Source organism: Sesamum indicum, linkage group LG11 (assembly GCF_026168435.1).
Source record: "Sesamum indicum cultivar Baizhima isolate 11 linkage group LG11, ASM2616843v1, whole genome shotgun sequence".
NCBI lineage: Eukaryota > Viridiplantae > Streptophyta > Magnoliopsida > Lamiales > Pedaliaceae > Sesamum > Sesamum indicum.
The window spans coordinates 13,182,868-13,200,417 of NC_142667.1; the positions used below are offsets into that span (position 1 = coordinate 13,182,868).

Consider the following 17,550-nt stretch of genomic DNA (forward strand, 5'->3'; position numbering starts at 1 on the left):
AAGTGGAGCGAAAAATGCCAAAAAATGAAAAGGAGAATTCCCTTGTATTTTCAATATGGTCCTTCCACTATTACTTTACTACCACTATTACCCCACTTTTAAGTGTAATCACATATTAACCCAAATTATGTTATAATTTTGATCTAATAACAAATTTAAAACTTCAATATTCTTTTTTAGGTGTTGTGTAAGGAACAATAAAAATTCAAAAAACAATATACATATATATATATACTATTTATTAATAGAAATATCATGAGAGTAACTATTTTGATTAGCAAGATGTGCATGAACTAAAATATTGAAATAAAAAATGCAAACAATCTTTCGTGATATTTCAAACAAGTAAATTGTTTATTTGTGAGAAACAAAAATAGCAAAATATATTTTTATATTTTTCAAAATGAAGTAATTTCTCTTTTTAGACGAGGATGTAAACTGTTCTATTTTAAAATATAAAGAAAGGTAAATCAGTATTTTTTTCATAAAGAGTTAATTTGCTCATTTATAATACCTCAGGCGACTGGATTGCATTAATCCACTAAAATACCCTAAAAAGAATTTGCTCCTTTCATAAAATAACTATTACTTTAAGCAATTAGTTTGATCAGTAAATAATTATATATATACATTTAACTTAAAGTCAATTTATGCTACGAGGTTTGATATTTTGTTTTATTTAATAAAATATATATAATTAAAAATATTTATACATAATTTGAATTAATTATATGATAAATATAATATATTTATTATGTAATTAATATATAATTAAAAAAAGTAATAAATTATATAGTAAGTATAATTAATTTAATTCGAGTATGAAATTTTGCGGGAATATGATTTGTTAATTTTTGTATAGATAGACAAATTGAAGCAAAATAAAACCCGGAAACGACACAGTTTTTGCCACACAACTGAGCTGAGTGGACTTATCTTCTCATATCCCCACCAACGAGTCTCCACCTTAAGACCCCAAAATACTGGATATCCTACCAAATTTGCAGGCTGCAGCACTCAACACAGCCATTCGTCGCCGGAGGAGAGAGCGAGCTCCCCGATACTCTGAATTACGACTCCATTGACAATGGCTTGCTCTGCGGCTACTTCAGTGGCTGCTCTCATCTCTTCCAATCCAAGAGCTTGCGTTGTTTCCAAAAATTCCATCTCTTCTCAATCCATTTCCCTTGCTTCCTCATTCTCCGGCAGACCCTTCGTGTACCGTGTCCCCCGTGCCCTGTCTTCCAGCTCTTCTTCCAAACGACGCAGTTTGATCGTCCGTGCCGTAAGTTTTGCTGTTTGCTCTCAGTTATGACTTTGCTATGGATCAGTGGTTGAGATGAATCTGTCCTGCTCATGTTCTAACACCATTTGAATGTGCTCAGAGTTACTTAAAGCGTCAATATTGGTCAATGCACGTGTATGGAGTCGCGTTTTCTTTTCTTAATGGTATCCATATTAATTAGTATGTATAGTACTTGGCTCAATTTGCTAATGTTCAGTGTTTTTATTGTGAGATTAAGGATAAAAGGAGTTTTGCAATTGAGGTTCTCAGCTTCTCATTTTTCGTGATGTATTTTGTTCAATGTAATATTTGACACAGACCAAACATTAAATGTATTAGTGAATTTGGAAAGGTTTAGGACTTGCAATAGTTGTCAGCCTCTGCTTCCTGAGAATATATATTTAATGATTTAAATCTAGGTGATTGGTCATTTTGATTGGTTGATCATATTATTTGATGGCCCTTCATATATCATTAGATATTTTGCTATTCTTGTTGTGAGATATTTGTCTTTTCCGACAGAGTGAACTTCCACTGGTTGGAAATACAGCTCCAGATTTCGAGGCAGAGGCTGTTTTTGATCAGGAATTTATTAAGGTAAACTGCTTGCTACTGCTGTCTAAGCATACAACCTATGATATATGCCATTTTTACCATAAGTGATGCGGTCATATATTTGCTTCTACCTAATTAGAAGGTTTATACTAATTTTTTTCTGAAGCTGTCTACTAAAGGATTAGTATTCAGTTAGGTTCTGCTTGAGTAAATGGATTTTTATTTTGAGGCAAGGATTCGTAATAGTTCTAATATTAGGTGATTTTAAAATCCACCATACTGATTCAAAAGATAGCAACAAAGGGGCGCCACAATATTTGAAATCATTTTAAGTTAAAATAATCAAACAAGTTCAATTGGTTTGTTATTATAGAATTGAAATCCTTGGCCCTCAAGTTCCTCAATCCAACTTATGTTAGTTCCTGGAAGAGATATTTATGTTCTAAAATGGGCAGATATTTTACTTCCTGCGAAAGCTTTAAATTACATAAATTAAGCTATCAGGATAAATTGGATCGTGATTCCTATTACACATGTAGTTTAACTTTTTCTAGCATTTTCCACAAAGAGATTTAAACAAGAGGTATCTCAGGTTTGTTTCTGATTCTTTGGCTGTGAAATTTGGACATGCTGTATGTAATGGTATTTAGACCTCTGCATCTTATTCTATTATGCTTCCTGCTTCCGCCATTGTGCAACAGGTGCTTGTCATATCTAGTGATAATCTTTTAACTGATTAGGGTTAATTTTTATGTAGGTTAAACTCTCAGAGTATATAGGAAAGAAATATGTCATTCTCTTTTTCTACCCACTGGACTTCACCTTTGTTTGTCCCACTGGTGAGTCTGAAACTGGACCTTCTGATCACAGCTAACTGGTAATTCCTTGGAATCTTTACAATCTGTTCCATTATTTCTGTTGCAGAGATCACTGCTTTCAGTGACCGTTATGAAGAATTTCAGAAATTGAACACAGAAGTACTAGGTGTATCCATAGACAGTGTGGTAAGTCTTACTTTTTACATCTGAAAAGCTGGTTGAAAATTTCATGTTCCTACTTATCAACTTCCTGTCATTACTAAATCACTTATATCGACAGTTACAGTGGCTGATGCTTCTATTTTATTTTCAATTGGGTCCTCTTAGCTCTGCTTCTTGTTCCTTGCCTGTGACCTTAGACGCTTTCTTGTATTTAATTTTGCTGTTAGGTGATCATGAGAGTGAGTACTTATAGATATATCAACTACAATTGTGTTCCTATGCTGTCTATGCCGTCCATCTATTGAGTCCTAACGAATTCCTTATTTCATTTTACCATTTACTGATCTTATTGCTAATTTTCCTGTAGTTTTCTCACCTTGCGTGGGTCCAAACAGACAGAAAGTCTGGGGGTTTGGGCGATTTGAATTATCCATTAATTTCTGATGTGACCAAATCAATTTCAAAATCATATGGTGTGCTGATTCCGGATCAGGTATGTATTTTAGTGCTTGCACTTCCTGGCTTTCTTCATTTCACATTGTAAAGTTGATCCGTGTGGCTGAACATATGAGTGTAATTTGTGATGTTACCTGGCTGCAGGAGTTTGACATCTGATATTAGCTAATGATGTAAAAGACAAATATGCTGATCTAACTCCTCCTAAGAGACAAAAGAATCTGATTTAATCAAATCTCCACATGAATATGGTGCTCTAGTAGCTCTTGGCATATATCGTATCCCTGCATAGGAAACCAATCTAAGAAACCAAAGTGCTCTGCAACTATATGGGTGCTACTAGCCTAATGAAGTGGTGTTAAAGTGACATTGTGCTTGCCAATAATAACCAATCTGCACTCTTGTAAATATCCAGTATGTTTGGTTAGAGTACAACTACGTATCTAATTAGTTGAGATTGTAAGTTTTTTGTGCATTATTTACTTGTCAAGCTCAGTTCTAGTTTGGACATAAATTAGCAGCAGCATGTAACATCCTGTCAATGATTTAACAATAATGGTAGCTGGTGGAAGGTAAGATCTTTGTGCTGATGGTGAATTTGATAATACCATCCATCTTTCTTCCTAGAGCTTTTTACCATGACTATGGCAGGGTTAATGGGATGCACAGTCCACCTTAATCATTAATTTTACTCATTGCTTTTATGAGTCTTCCCCAAACCATGGATATGAGCAAAAAGTTGCAGCTGCAATAGTGAAGCCTTTCATAAGATCGAAAGATCAAGAAAATCAATGATCCTAAATCTTCTTATTATCTGGTTCTGCTGTTTCAGGGAATTGCATTAAGAGGGCTTTTCATCATCGACAAGGAGGGAGTTATTCAACACTCCACTATCAACAATCTTGCAATTGGCCGTAGTGTTGATGAAACACTGAGAACGCTCCAGGTACTTTAAATATAAAACAAGCAAGGACAGAGTTGTAGGCTATAGTCCCAGGGTTATGTCCTGTCCCCTATGGCCTGTTTTGATAGTTCCAGTAAATATCTGTCTCTCCCTCCGCTCAAATAAAGGGAGAAAGATAAAAGTATGACATAAGACAGAAAAGAAGAGAATTTCCTTCCTTGAAGGGAAGGAGTTCTTGGTTAATTCAGAATCCGTGCACTAGGGAGTGGAAGGTTCTTCTGGAGAGTCAGAGGAACTTGAAAACTAGAAACTGCACAGTGGTGGGTGCTTATAACTAGATATGGAGGCAGATGGAAATATGGCTAGAACAACAATTTATTGAGACATTCCTAGTTGAAGTCAAGTTCCACTTCTTTTCTTTCTGTCCTGCTGCTTTCTGAATATAGTATTCGATACTCTTGAAACCCTTCTTCTGGTGGTGTCTCTTCCTCTCCCTCTCTCACTTCCATCTCCTTAGGCCAGTATAATCCACAAACCCTCCGTTGATAAATTCCACCAGACCATGAGTTCCACGTACAGCACACCCATTCCTTCCACACATATCGACAATCCATCAATAACGAAAACTTCCGAGCCATTTTGTCCCATATGTCACAACACAAGTCTCCTCTTTTATTAGGGTAAAAAATAAATAAAGTTGATATAGCTATATCTTCTATTGCTGCAGTGGTCCATTAAAAGTCTTTTCCGGTTCATTCTTGCGTTCATTTCATCAGTGCATTTATCGGAATCTTGAGTAAGGCGATGAGGTATTTAGCATTTACATGCGGTGTATGATTCTTCTGCAGGCTTTGCAGTATGTGCAAGATAACCCTGATGAAGTATGCCCAGCTGGATGGAAGCCTGGGGAGAAGTCCATGAAACCGGATCCTAAGCTCAGCAAGGAATACTTTTCCGCAATTTAAGCCGGAGCACGCTGAGCTTGAGAGCTACACTGGTGGTGTCATTTGTTTGTTCAGAGAGGTGGTTGAAAGTTTTGTTATCATCATGTAGCAAGTTTTCTACTATTGAGTTTGACTAATGTTAAGGTAATTTGTTACCTCAACTTCTTGGGGTTTCTCGCAATTACAGAAAAGTCCCTTATTAAATTAAAATTGTATTTACACCATTTGAAGTTTGTAAAACCTTGCACATCCATCCAACTGCAGAATTATGAAAGATAGATCGTCCTCAAGAAGCTATGACAAACAAGAAATTAAATGTATTAAACTTGAATGGCGAAAACGTCTTCTGCACTTAAATCCAAGCATATTTTATATGAGGTATGTCTGTAATGAATTAAAACATAATATTTTTTTAATAATATTGAAACGCCCTGCAACTAAATTGGTTATTCTCCACACTTTATATCATTCTGCCCTAAAAATTATAATAAATTAATACTATCTATTATAATAAAATAAAATTAATGTAAAATCATGATTTAATTATAACTAATCAATATTCACCATGATTTTGTCTTTAATCAAAATATTTGCCACAGTTTTTAGTTTCAATAAATGTTTTGATTTCACTTATAGAAATCATGACTAATAATCGTTGGGCAATGATAATTAATTAGTATTCGCTATTAATTTTTATTTCATCATGAATTAGGTACGATCATATCAAATTAATCATACTACAATTGTACCCAAATTTTTTTTTATATTACACAATAATTATATAATAAATATAATGTATCCACTAGATTAATATAATTATTAAATCCAATTTGAACTAAAATTTTGGAATGACACGTGTGTATAAAAATGAAGCAACAACTAAGATCCTTAGAGGAGTTGACTATATATATTCACGTGGATCACAAGAATGCGAATGGAACATCTGAACAACAGGCAAGTGGTTCACATGTACACCTTCATGTGACCTATATTTACTCCCCGGCCGACCAAACCCTACCATTCCCACTCATTCAGACATAAGCTATATATGTAATAATGAATAATCATCCATACTATATATTCTTTGTGATTATAGATAATAGGATACGGATTGATGATGAGATCCTAAGATAATATTACAATATTTGGTATCAGATTAGGAAGAATCTTAGTCCATGAATTCCCAATAATGTGTGAGACAACTTTATAAGTTTTATAAATTATAACGGACTTTCTTTAAATTTATCATAATAATATATATTCAATTGTCGTTTGAAAAATTATAAATATTTTATTTGAAATTAATAATTATTTAATAAATACTCCCTATATTAGATTGTTATGAGGGAATATTTGTTAAATGACTGTTAATTTTATAAAGTATTTGTTAATTATGATAAATTTTAAAAAAGTACGTTATAATTTACTCATTTTACAATTAATTCAAATTAAAAATGTATAAATATATATGGTTTGTTCCCTGTCCATTAATCTTGGAAAAGGATCCGTCCCTTGAATTGGCCAATATATGTGGAGAATAATTAAGTAAGATCTGACGTCTCTTCTTTGTCGTGATATTATAAGAACTCATTCCAATTATGAGTTACATTAATTAATTAGCTCTTAATTAACTAATTATGGATGAAGATGAACAACATAATACTTTCAAGAATTTAATCCTCTGCCTTACTAATGATGTATGTTTTAATTTAGTAGTTAAAATTATGATTTTATGAACAAATTTGACATTATAAATTCAAATCATATCAAATATATCAATATTTATCTGACATTGATACCAAATATTAGTGGTAACATTTGGCGGGTGCGACATCAATTAAGTTTAGCAATTTCTTATATGATGATGAAATCGTGCTGCTCCGTTTTATTTAATTTTTGTTTCAAGTCTCATAATTTAGGAGAATTGAAAATTGAAAATAGGCACAACATATTGAAATTTAAAGTAGCAGAATATATAGCAAAAGTAATAATATTACAAAACTAAGTAGACCCACACACCCACCCGTCCATCGCACAAAAATATTCCGACAAAACTCTAGATCCGTGTGGAACCAACAACCAACATTTTGGGCCATGTAATGCAGGACACACATTCATTATAATTAATATTGTTCGGACAATGTAAGTTTAATTAGTTATTATTTAAGTGTATTGTTTGTTGTCAGAAATTTAAATTGTCATATATATATATATATATATATTATGGAAAGAATTGTGAAATGATTTATCCATGTATGTAATCATCTGCTATAAAGGTTGTCGCTCGTTATGAGATTTCATTATCTAGGCTTTTATTTTATAATTATATTTTTTTATTTCGTCTCGTTCGTAGTATTTTATGTAGTTTTTTTAGGTTCAATATCTTGCGAATTTAATTCAATTTACCTCCCTATGATATTGTAAATGAGTAAATTATCCCTCTATAAAAAAAATATGACAATTTACCTCAGTGTTATTTAAAATAAAACAATTTAGGAAGGTAAATTACTTCATTTAAAAAAAAAAAACAGGGTGGTATATTATTGCATTTTAAAAAACACAAAGAAAGTAAATTGTTAAAAAAAATTCATAAGATGATAATTTGCTCATTTGTAATATCACATAGAGTTGCATTTTTTCCATATCTTGTTGCATGTTTCCTCACTGCCATTTTTTTTTAATTTATTGAATTAATTTAAAAATAACCCAATTATATATATATAATTTGTTAAAATATAAACCCAACTATATAATAATTTCAATACAATTATTTTTGTTCTTTGATTTTAGCCACTATACGGAGTTCTTGGTGCTTCAGAATACAGACAACATGGACTAATATTGGACATAGAAGGAAATATAACTACATAGTAGGAATGTCATGTTGAATAAAATTAAAAGCCTTAATGCAGATCCATACAAAAGGTTACCGTTTTCAACTATTTCCCTGATACACGTATACGTGGTTTATCTTTGCAAGAAGAGGGCATTAATGTTTCAAAATACAAAAAGCAAAGTTCCTGTGCAGCAGTCGTCTGGCAAAATACGCTTCCATCATCGTATATATACTTGGAATTCTTAGACAAAAAATCAGTTTCGTTCGTCGGCATGTCACGTTGGAACATCGGAATCAGGCATGTAGTTCAGTCTTTCAACCTCTTCCCAGATCAATTTGGATGTGATCTCATCGTATTCTGGGATATGCTCCTGAAAGACATAACCTCAGATTTTAAACGTAATTCCCAAAATTCAAGGGGGGTCTAATTGTGATTCTCAAATTTCAAGAGGGCAAAATATAATTTCAATAAAAAAAATTGATCTTCCAAAGAGGAATAGAATAGTAAAGGGCCCTCCCACCAAGTACACAAATCCAACATTAAACAACTTCATTACTTTCGTACTTGCAAACTGTCCAAAGCACTCTACTTTTCTTAATAGTTATTTTAGTATAAGACAACATTTGAAGAATGAATTAATGTAATAATAGTATACCTCAAGCTCTCTGACCAACTGTTTGGCTGTCGGAGCAGACACGATAATGCGACGTGCCGTTGGGGAGATAAAGCCTTCATCAACGGCCTTATCAAGAAAAGACAACAACGAATTATAGTAACCCTCGACATTCAACAGCCCCACCTGCATTATCATTAGATTAATTAGTGTCTGAATTTAGTATAACCAAAAGCACGTTTTGCCCATTTTTTTCTAATGCTAAGAAACTCATCACTCACAATTCAAATCAATGTATGATTGCAAATACCAAATCTTGTACTATCTTTTCCATGTGAACCAAGACAAAGGCTTTCCACATGGATAGATACCTTTCCTATTATGTTTTGTTGACAACTACTTTTGACCAAAGTTTTAGAAGACATGCTTACTTTTAAGGTATATAGAAGAAAAGAGACGATGATGTGTAAAACGAACATGCCAAGCCAACGTATTTGGAATGTCAAGATTCAGACACTTTTCTTTTTTCTCTTTCCAAGCCTAATTTTTCAATCTGTATTAAGATAAGAGTGTAAAGAAGGCTTTTCAAGATGTAATTTATTCTTACACTATGACTATCTGACATGAAATTGTTCAACATATGTCATAATTCATCCATGTTTGGAAGAATTTTTACCAGGATAATCGGCCACAATTAATGCACTTATTACAACAAAATGTTATTGGCCTTTTAAAAAATCGAAATGCTTTCATCATCTACATAAACTATGATCATGTAAGGGATCATTCTTTCTCTATAGTATTGAGAAATTAGGGGAAAAGTGTATTACTGGTTTACGATGGATTCCAAGCTGAGCCCATGTAATAACTTCAAGCAACTCTTCGAGAGTGCCATAACCACCTGAAAATTGACAAAGGATGGTTAATTAGCATACTTTAATATTGAGACAATTGAGCAAGAAAGAAAACTATTCTGCTGCAATAATTGTTTTCTTATTTAAAATATATACATATCATATACCGGGTAGGGCGATGAAGGCATCGGCTTGTCGGGCCATCTCAGCCTTCCTCTGGTGCATGTCGGACACAGCTCGTACTTCTCCAATTGTTTCTCCCGTTATCTGTGATCACAAAGCTAGCACATTATGAACTCAAACGAGCCTCACCAAAATTTGTATAATAAAAGTATATATATTAATTAGAAATCATTAAAAGGAAGTAACTAATCATGCTATATTATTAATTGAAATTATTTATAGTAGATATTGAAGTTTTCATTGTCCTAACCTCTCGGGGCATAAGAGTTCTTGGAATAACCCTGCAACATAGTCAAAAAGAGGAACGCCCTTCTCTTAGCAAATATATATGTAGCAAGAACTTTGACATTGTTAGCATACATATGAAAAGATTACAAGAAATTAATATTTAAGAGGATGGATTGATGTTTCCTATGTTGTGGCGAAAAAAAGAAAACATTTGTAGTGTAAAGATCAACTGATAATTACATAATGTAACCAACAAAGAAATTGATCAAGAATCAACTAAAGAAAGTCACTACTTTCTTGCAACAATTTCCAGTGTGGAACTGACATAGCACAGACCAGAATCATACTCTGGTCCAAATATTACATACTGAAATATATGAGCACACATATATTATTTTAAGGAGTGACAAAAAACATAAGTAGAATTTTTTACTGTCTCAAAGGAAAAGGTATAAAGAGCAGCAGCAGCCAGCAAGCAGTTGATCCCATGATGTCTGCCTTTGGGTGGTAAGAAGGACACTATCCTTTCATGAATTTTGAGAGACTTTGCAAGTTTTGAAGAATGATGTAGAAAGACATTCACATTTCCATACATCAAACAAAAGATGGGAATTATGAGAAGGGAAATGATGTCTGTCTTTTGATACTTTTACACACAGATAGAGGCTGAGAGTGTGTGTGTGTGTATAGAGAGAGAAAGATGAGAGAGAGAGTATAGTACCCTAGAACATGGCGCCCACCATCATGAACTGCCTGAGAAACAAGACCCATCAGACCCACGCTTCCACCTCCATAGACCAAATCAATCCTTCTCTCCACCTTCAAAAAAAATTGAAATTACAAATAACATCGAGAAAACAAAATTATTTACACGCGTCACAATAACCCCATTTTCACATTCACAAACTCATCATCACATTCCAGTTCCAATTTTTCTTTTATATTTTAATTAATTTCAAAAATATAACTCAAAAGAAATATATATGAAGATTAATATAAGCCCATATGGTGAAAAATAAAAAGTAAAAAAGGAAAACATGGATATGATTATACGTGCATGAAGATATAAAATGGGAAAATTAATCTCCATCAACAAAAATGATGAAGGTATAGCAATGGAGGGGGGATGAAACGGAACACGCTTAAAACAGTCATGATATCAAGAGGGCACGTTTGGTTCCCCATTCATAGGCAGGAATTTTTTTATCACACCGCCCCGATAAACTAAGATCATGCAAGAAGGCTGCTCTCAACTGACAGGCAGGTTACAGCTAGCAGTCTCTTCTCTCTCTCTCTCTCATGCCAAACAGAACTTAAACCCTAAACTTTCTTACCCAGATTTTCCCCAACGAGAATGGAACAATGAGAGAGAGGATTAAGACAAGAAGCAATGAACACAAAACAAATATATATGTTTAAGATCTTAGAGCAAGCAAGAGTGTACATGAAAATTATCAAAAAATTAGGATCGAGTTGCTGGTAGAAAAAGACTATTTGAAGCTATACATACATATGTGTGTGTGAATGTGAAATTCACTACTGATCAAGAAGAGAAGAAGGGAAAACCCTTGGACCAAGATGTGAAGATTAATGCAGAGAAAAAAGGGGTATTTGAATTTAAGGAAGATTTTGGTGTGTAAAAGATGAAGAAAATGGCATGGGTTGGTAGTGGGGCATGGTGATGAATTTATTTTTCTTGGGAGATGAAGGTTTTAGTTGGTTCATTAAGGGGAGTTTAATATGATGCTGATGGTGATGGATTGATGTATGTGTATGATTACCAGTTCTCTTCCCAACTCAACAGCAGCTTCTTGATAGCTTGGTTTCTTGCCAGAACTGCTGCCGCAGAATACACAAATTCTTTTGAATCTTGATTTCTTCTCCTCCTCCATCTCCACTTCTCTGATCAAACACTCTCACAATGTCTCCCTCTCTCTCTCTCTCTCTCTCTGTGAATAATGATGTCCTTGAACTGTGTATCGGGTTATATATATATACCCACATTTAGGAGGCATCAGTCTCTCACTCCCGCTTTCTCTCTCTCTCTCTCTCCGCACGCTCTAATTTCCGTGGTTTAGGGACTATTTAATCTCAGTACTCTCTCTCTCCCACAACCAGCCTTAATTTTGTGTTTGCACTTACTTACCAAAACCCAAAAGGACAATGCCACCCTATTCAATTGTTTATTTTTAATTATGTTGTAATTTTTATTTTTTTTACACCCTTCTTCCGTTAGATTTGTTGTAATTAATTATATTTAACATCCTTAAAATTTATTTTTGTCTATAAAATAATTTACTTCGTTAATCCAAATCCATCAAATTTACTTATATTAACAAATTGAACAAAAATCTATATTTAACCTTGATTAACTTATTATTGATGTATTGCAAGTCAAATAATTTTTTTATAACCAAATATTCTCATACTTCTTCATGCGTTAATGCATGTAAAAAGATATATTTTCAATGTTATAAGGGTAGTTAGTCAGAAAAAGAAAATTATTTGGCGTGCTATAAGTCAGTAATAAAGCAATCGATAATATCGATTTATCATTCAGTTTTTTCAACCTATCAGTGAATTTTGCTAATGGTTAGACTTACTTGTTAAACGAAAGTAAATCTCAAAAGTGTTAGATGTAATTTTTCAAATCACATGAGATCTAGCGTAATTACACCAAACCAGGAGAAGTGTAATTATCCTTTTATTTTATTAATATATACTCGTATAATATGTATAAATTCTTCTCTTAAATAATATAAATAATATATTATTTTGACAACACATTTGAAATTAATTAGTGAGGATGAATCAATTTTTCTAACAATTGAAAGATGTAATATATATATATATATATTATTCATTTAATAAACATATATGTATTGTAATAAATTATATATGATTTTTTCCCCGTTATTTAAAGAAATTTTTTGCTAAACTAAAAATAATGTTGGAATTAAAGCCAAGACTGTCACCTCTATTTTCACGCTTAAATTACTCAAAAATTGCTCCACACCTCTTGTACTGATTCTAGTTAATTAGTTCGTCGCCAACTCAACGTGTGTGTAAAAAACTAGGCTTTAAATATTATGAATAAAGTATTCATCCCACCTCAATTATTATTTAAAGTATTAAAAATCTTAAAAAAAATCCTGACATTTACTTTTTAAAATTCTTTGCTCATAGTATCTATAAAATATACTTTTCCAACTTAAAAAGTAAAGGTCGGAGTGTTTTTTTTTTTTAAATTTTACTATTTTAGGGGATAATTAATGTGGGTGGATATTTCAGGGGTGGTAACTGTATTTAATTTTTTAAACTATTAAGAAATAAAAATTGTAATACTTTATTAAATATTTGAGTAAATTAGAGCCACACCTTGTTATAATTGACCTAATTATAAATATTTTTTTATTATTAAAAAAATTTTAAATACCCTTAATTTGAATTTCATATTAACAACGGACACATTCCGTTAGTCTCTATTAGGTTTTAATCGATTTTTTAATGACAAATTGCCTAAAATACCATTTTGGATCATAAATTGTAATTCTATATATTATTTAAAAAATTTAAAATATGTTTATGGACCAATATGCTTTATAGATTATTTATTTTACTCACCCTAATTTTTTCTTTTATATGTTTACAATTTTTCTTTTTTCCTTTTTTGGCAAAAATATATCAGTAAAGGCAAAGTAGTAATTCTCATCTTACCATCTGGGGGCTATATAATTATTTTTAATTTGAAAGGGTATTAATAATTTTCAAATAATAAGAAGATATCAATAACTATGCTAAACTTCATATAAGGGTACCTGTAATTTATCCTAAATCCTTTTATATCATAATATAAAAAAAATTATACAAAATCTCAATTACATTATTATATTTTGTAAGGAGAGAATGAAAGGATAATTATTTTAATTAAGATAGAAATATATAATTAAAAACTAAAAACATAGAACAATAAAAAATTACAAAAAAGACTCTCAAATAATAGAGGAGGAGAGGAAATGATTGAGATGAGAGAAGAAAGATAAGTGAGAAAACACCACCTTAAAATTATCTTTTTGAATAGGGACGATTTAATTAGTTTTTTTTTTTTTAAATTTTAAAACACACAATCTCATCCTTTAGAAAAACAACTCGAATCAAATATTAGTATTATTATGAATTATTTGTTAAAATTGAAGCAAATTTTACATATATTAAATGTAATTTTTTAAAAATTTAAATATAATTACACCAAATTTTAAGAGAAATTAGTGTAATTATCCCTTAATATTATTAGCACTGCAGAAATATTATATAGTTTTATTATTAGTACAGATTTCAATCCTCCCATATATCTGCTGTGCGATTCATTACCAGCCACCTTAATTAATTATCAAAACAACTATTAATTAATCATTGCAACAGAAATGACACCTACCATTTTAAACTAATAACTAAATTAAATACGCAACATTCGATGTAATAAATTAAATAAGAAATTAAATTTTAGCTAGATGAGTAATTTACTTATTAAATAAATATTTCAAGAGTATTAGATGTAATTTTTTAAATTACAAATAATTTAAGTATAACAATACAAAATTTCAGTAAAGGATGGCATAGTAACAATTTACTTTTTTCAATTGTGAACATATCAATCAGTCAAAGAGCATAAATCAAGCAAAAGTGCAATAAATATAGTGTGGATGTAATTAAAAATGGTGTCATTCCATCAAACTTACATTACTTATCTTTCCACATTTTCCAATCTCCTCATCCCTACTTCTACAAGTTGTAACTTTTTCACTTGTCCATCCTATCATTTTTTTTTTTTTAATAATTACACTCTCCTTCTATAATTCTGATTTAACTACATATAAATTTCATATAATTTAAAAAATTACATATTATACATTCAAAGTTTATTTTCATATAGTAAATAAGTTTATTCATTAGTTAAAATTCACTAAATTTGCTGATATTAACAAAAAATATCAATATTTATCATCGGTTATCTTATTCTAATTTTTTGCATGTCAAGTAATTTTTTTAATAATCAAATTATATTCATACATTTTCACATATTAATACATATAAAAGATATATATTTACCGTTAATCAAAAAAATTATTTGAACTAAATATATGTTGAGCAGGTCCCAATTATAGATTTTAACTCAACTATTTAAGTTAATAAGATGATTTCAAGAATAAAATGGATGCAATAATATTACATAATGGAACTAAAGAATTAGTCACATCAATTGGAATTAGTCACATCAACATGAGGTAACGACTATAAGCAATTGATTGAGGGTAATTTTACGGCCATAAGATGAGATAATCTCATTGGGTCATTTCCAGGGAAAAGGAAAATAAATATAATTATTAGAGTATTTTATTATTTTCCATTTATATATAGATAATAAATTGAGTCCCATTTGAGTTTTCATTTTTCAGTGTGTACCTAAAGTTCATACAAAGTTTTGGATGAAAAATTGAGACATCGTCTAAGATTTCAGTTTGATTTTCTCAAATTATTCTTTGTAATTTGTCAAATTTACAGGGGCGCATTTGTAATTACACGCGTGCCCATCTAACTATGTGGAACCACATAAGAAGAGTGGAAGTGCATAATGCCATTGAAATTAAATTTTATTATGAAATAAATCTTATAATATTAACACTTTAACACACACACACACATATGTAGATTTTCATAATTTTCATAAAATAATCTAATCAAATCTCATTTACTTTAAGCAAATCATGCAGTGTCTTTGTTTGCGAATTCTATAATTGGATTGACTATTCTTCTTCTACTTCTTCTTTTTTTTTTAAAATGATTCATAGTTATATCATTTAATATATTCAAATTCAAACACAAATTTAATATATCAATATTTTAAAATCAATAAATACAAACAAAGTAAACAAAGAGATCAGACACTACTATTAAAAATAGATAAAAAAAATCCAAATTTATAAAATTCGAACTCCCAGTCCGAGACCTCCACCCCACCACTCAAATTCGATCAAATTATCAAAACAAACATATTTGATATTGCAATTTTACATAAAATAGGCACACACATAATAATTTTAATATATCCATAAATTTCAAAAGAACATTTGGCTATTATAATTTCCAAAAAAAAAAAACAATAATAACCACATCAATATCTCCAAAATTTAATAGTAAGGTCCATTTTATAGATGGAGTATTTTCTAAAATTTGGAGTGGGATTTGTATATTTAATAATTATAGCAACATTGAAATGAGGTTCTTGTGAAGTATAAATTTTAATATTTGAAGGAGGGGAAGTTGATCTTCCACATCCGTCTGCTGAGTTTCTTATTAAAAGAAAAGATTTTTTGTAATCTAAAAAGAAGGGGTTATAAATTTATAATTAATTAGAGAAGATCATTATAATTAATCCTTGTAAATAATGTGGACATGAGGTGTGCAAATTTTGAGATGGGATTTCATTACATTTGTTTCCTCCACAACTTGGAAACATAGACTCCCCATACTCTAAGCCTGGACAATCAACTCTCACTAGTCACTACTGATTGAAAGCCTTGTCATATCAATTTAACCCACAATCTTAGTACCCCCCCCCCCCCCCACCCTCTCTCTCTCTCTCTCTATATATATATATATATGTAATCTGAAAAAATCAAGCAACTTGTTGGATTGCCTTGCAACAATTTTTTTTTTATATTTAAATTAAATTCAATCTGATCCAACCAATGATCATTTTTATTAAATTATGTACTAATTACATGACGGGTATTATATGGTTCATTCAAATTTAATTGGATTCAATTTGAATAAAAACTCTCCCTTTACAATTATAATAAGCGATTGGATATGATGGTGTAGAATTTTAATTATGTAATTAGCTTTAGTGTGGTTGATACATAAGAAGATAGGATTTGCGTTTGTATCCCAAAGATACTTGAAGCAGTCTAATGGTTATATTAAAGAAATAAAAATGAGCATATGTGTCTTACTTGATAAGCTAAAAAAAACCCTCCACGGATCTTCTACTCTCTACTTAATTGCTCTTAATATTTCCTAACTTAATGTTTTTATAACATTAATATTGCAACAGGATCTGTTGTGATTTAGCCAAGTTTAAATATAAAACATGAGATTGGACCAAATTGATGTTATTTAAACCATATGAAAAGGCTAATCCGGCTCGCACGCAAGACTATGTGCTCACATCAAATGCTGTTTCAATCACTTTGATTATTTTTTTTTTCACTTTTTCTTTAAGAAAAAATAAGTAATAGCCTACTAGTGATCAAAACATACTCAAATGTGAATAGTTTAAATATTTATTTAGTTAAAATGAAAAATTAAAAAAAGGAAGTAGTGATAGAGAATTAATAGCCAGCTTTTAGAAGACTAAGTATCTTTGTAGGAGATTTTAATCGCCTCACGTTTTGCTAATCAAGCATAGCTACTATAGCCATTTCATTTCATGCTTGATAAATAGTATAAATTATGGGAAAAACACGTCGAAAATGGGTATGTGAATGATTCTGTCACCTGCTAAAGTTTCCTAATTTTATTTTGTAGAGGGAAAAAAATTATAATAAGAATGTCACCAACTTAAATAGATTAAATTTGTAACTCAATTGCAGATCATGGACAATCAATGTAGACGTCATAAATAAAATGAATTTAATGCAATTTACTCTCT

The 17,550-nt window shown here is 30.9% G+C and overlaps 2 protein-coding genes across 2 annotated transcripts; one reads left to right on the forward strand and one right to left on the reverse strand.

Moving 5' to 3' along the window:
• The first annotated feature begins 937 nt into the window (after positions 1–937).
• Positions 938–5,348, forward strand: LOC105173976 (2-Cys peroxiredoxin BAS1, chloroplastic). The gene is made up of 7 exons (XM_011095920.3): positions 938–1,285; positions 1,808–1,882; positions 2,598–2,679; positions 2,765–2,844; positions 3,188–3,313; positions 4,109–4,222; positions 5,029–5,348. The coding sequence occupies exons 1-7, from the start codon at positions 1,088–1,090 to the stop codon at positions 5,143–5,145; spliced, it is 792 nt and encodes a 263-aa protein (XP_011094222.1). The 5' UTR covers positions 938–1,087; the 3' UTR covers positions 5,146–5,348.
• A 2,644-nt stretch (positions 5,349–7,992) lies between these two features.
• LOG7 (Putative lysine decarboxylase family protein) lies at positions 7,993–11,907 on the reverse strand. The gene is made up of 7 exons (XM_011095921.3): positions 11,621–11,907; positions 10,561–10,658; positions 9,862–9,892; positions 9,596–9,695; positions 9,405–9,475; positions 8,617–8,760; positions 7,993–8,331 (listed from the first exon to the last, which is right to left on the reverse strand). The coding sequence occupies exons 1-7, from the start codon at positions 11,729–11,731 to the stop codon at positions 8,236–8,238; spliced, it is 651 nt and encodes a 216-aa protein (XP_011094223.1). The 5' UTR covers positions 11,732–11,907; the 3' UTR covers positions 7,993–8,235.
• Positions 11,908–17,550: the final 5,643 nt, after the last annotated feature.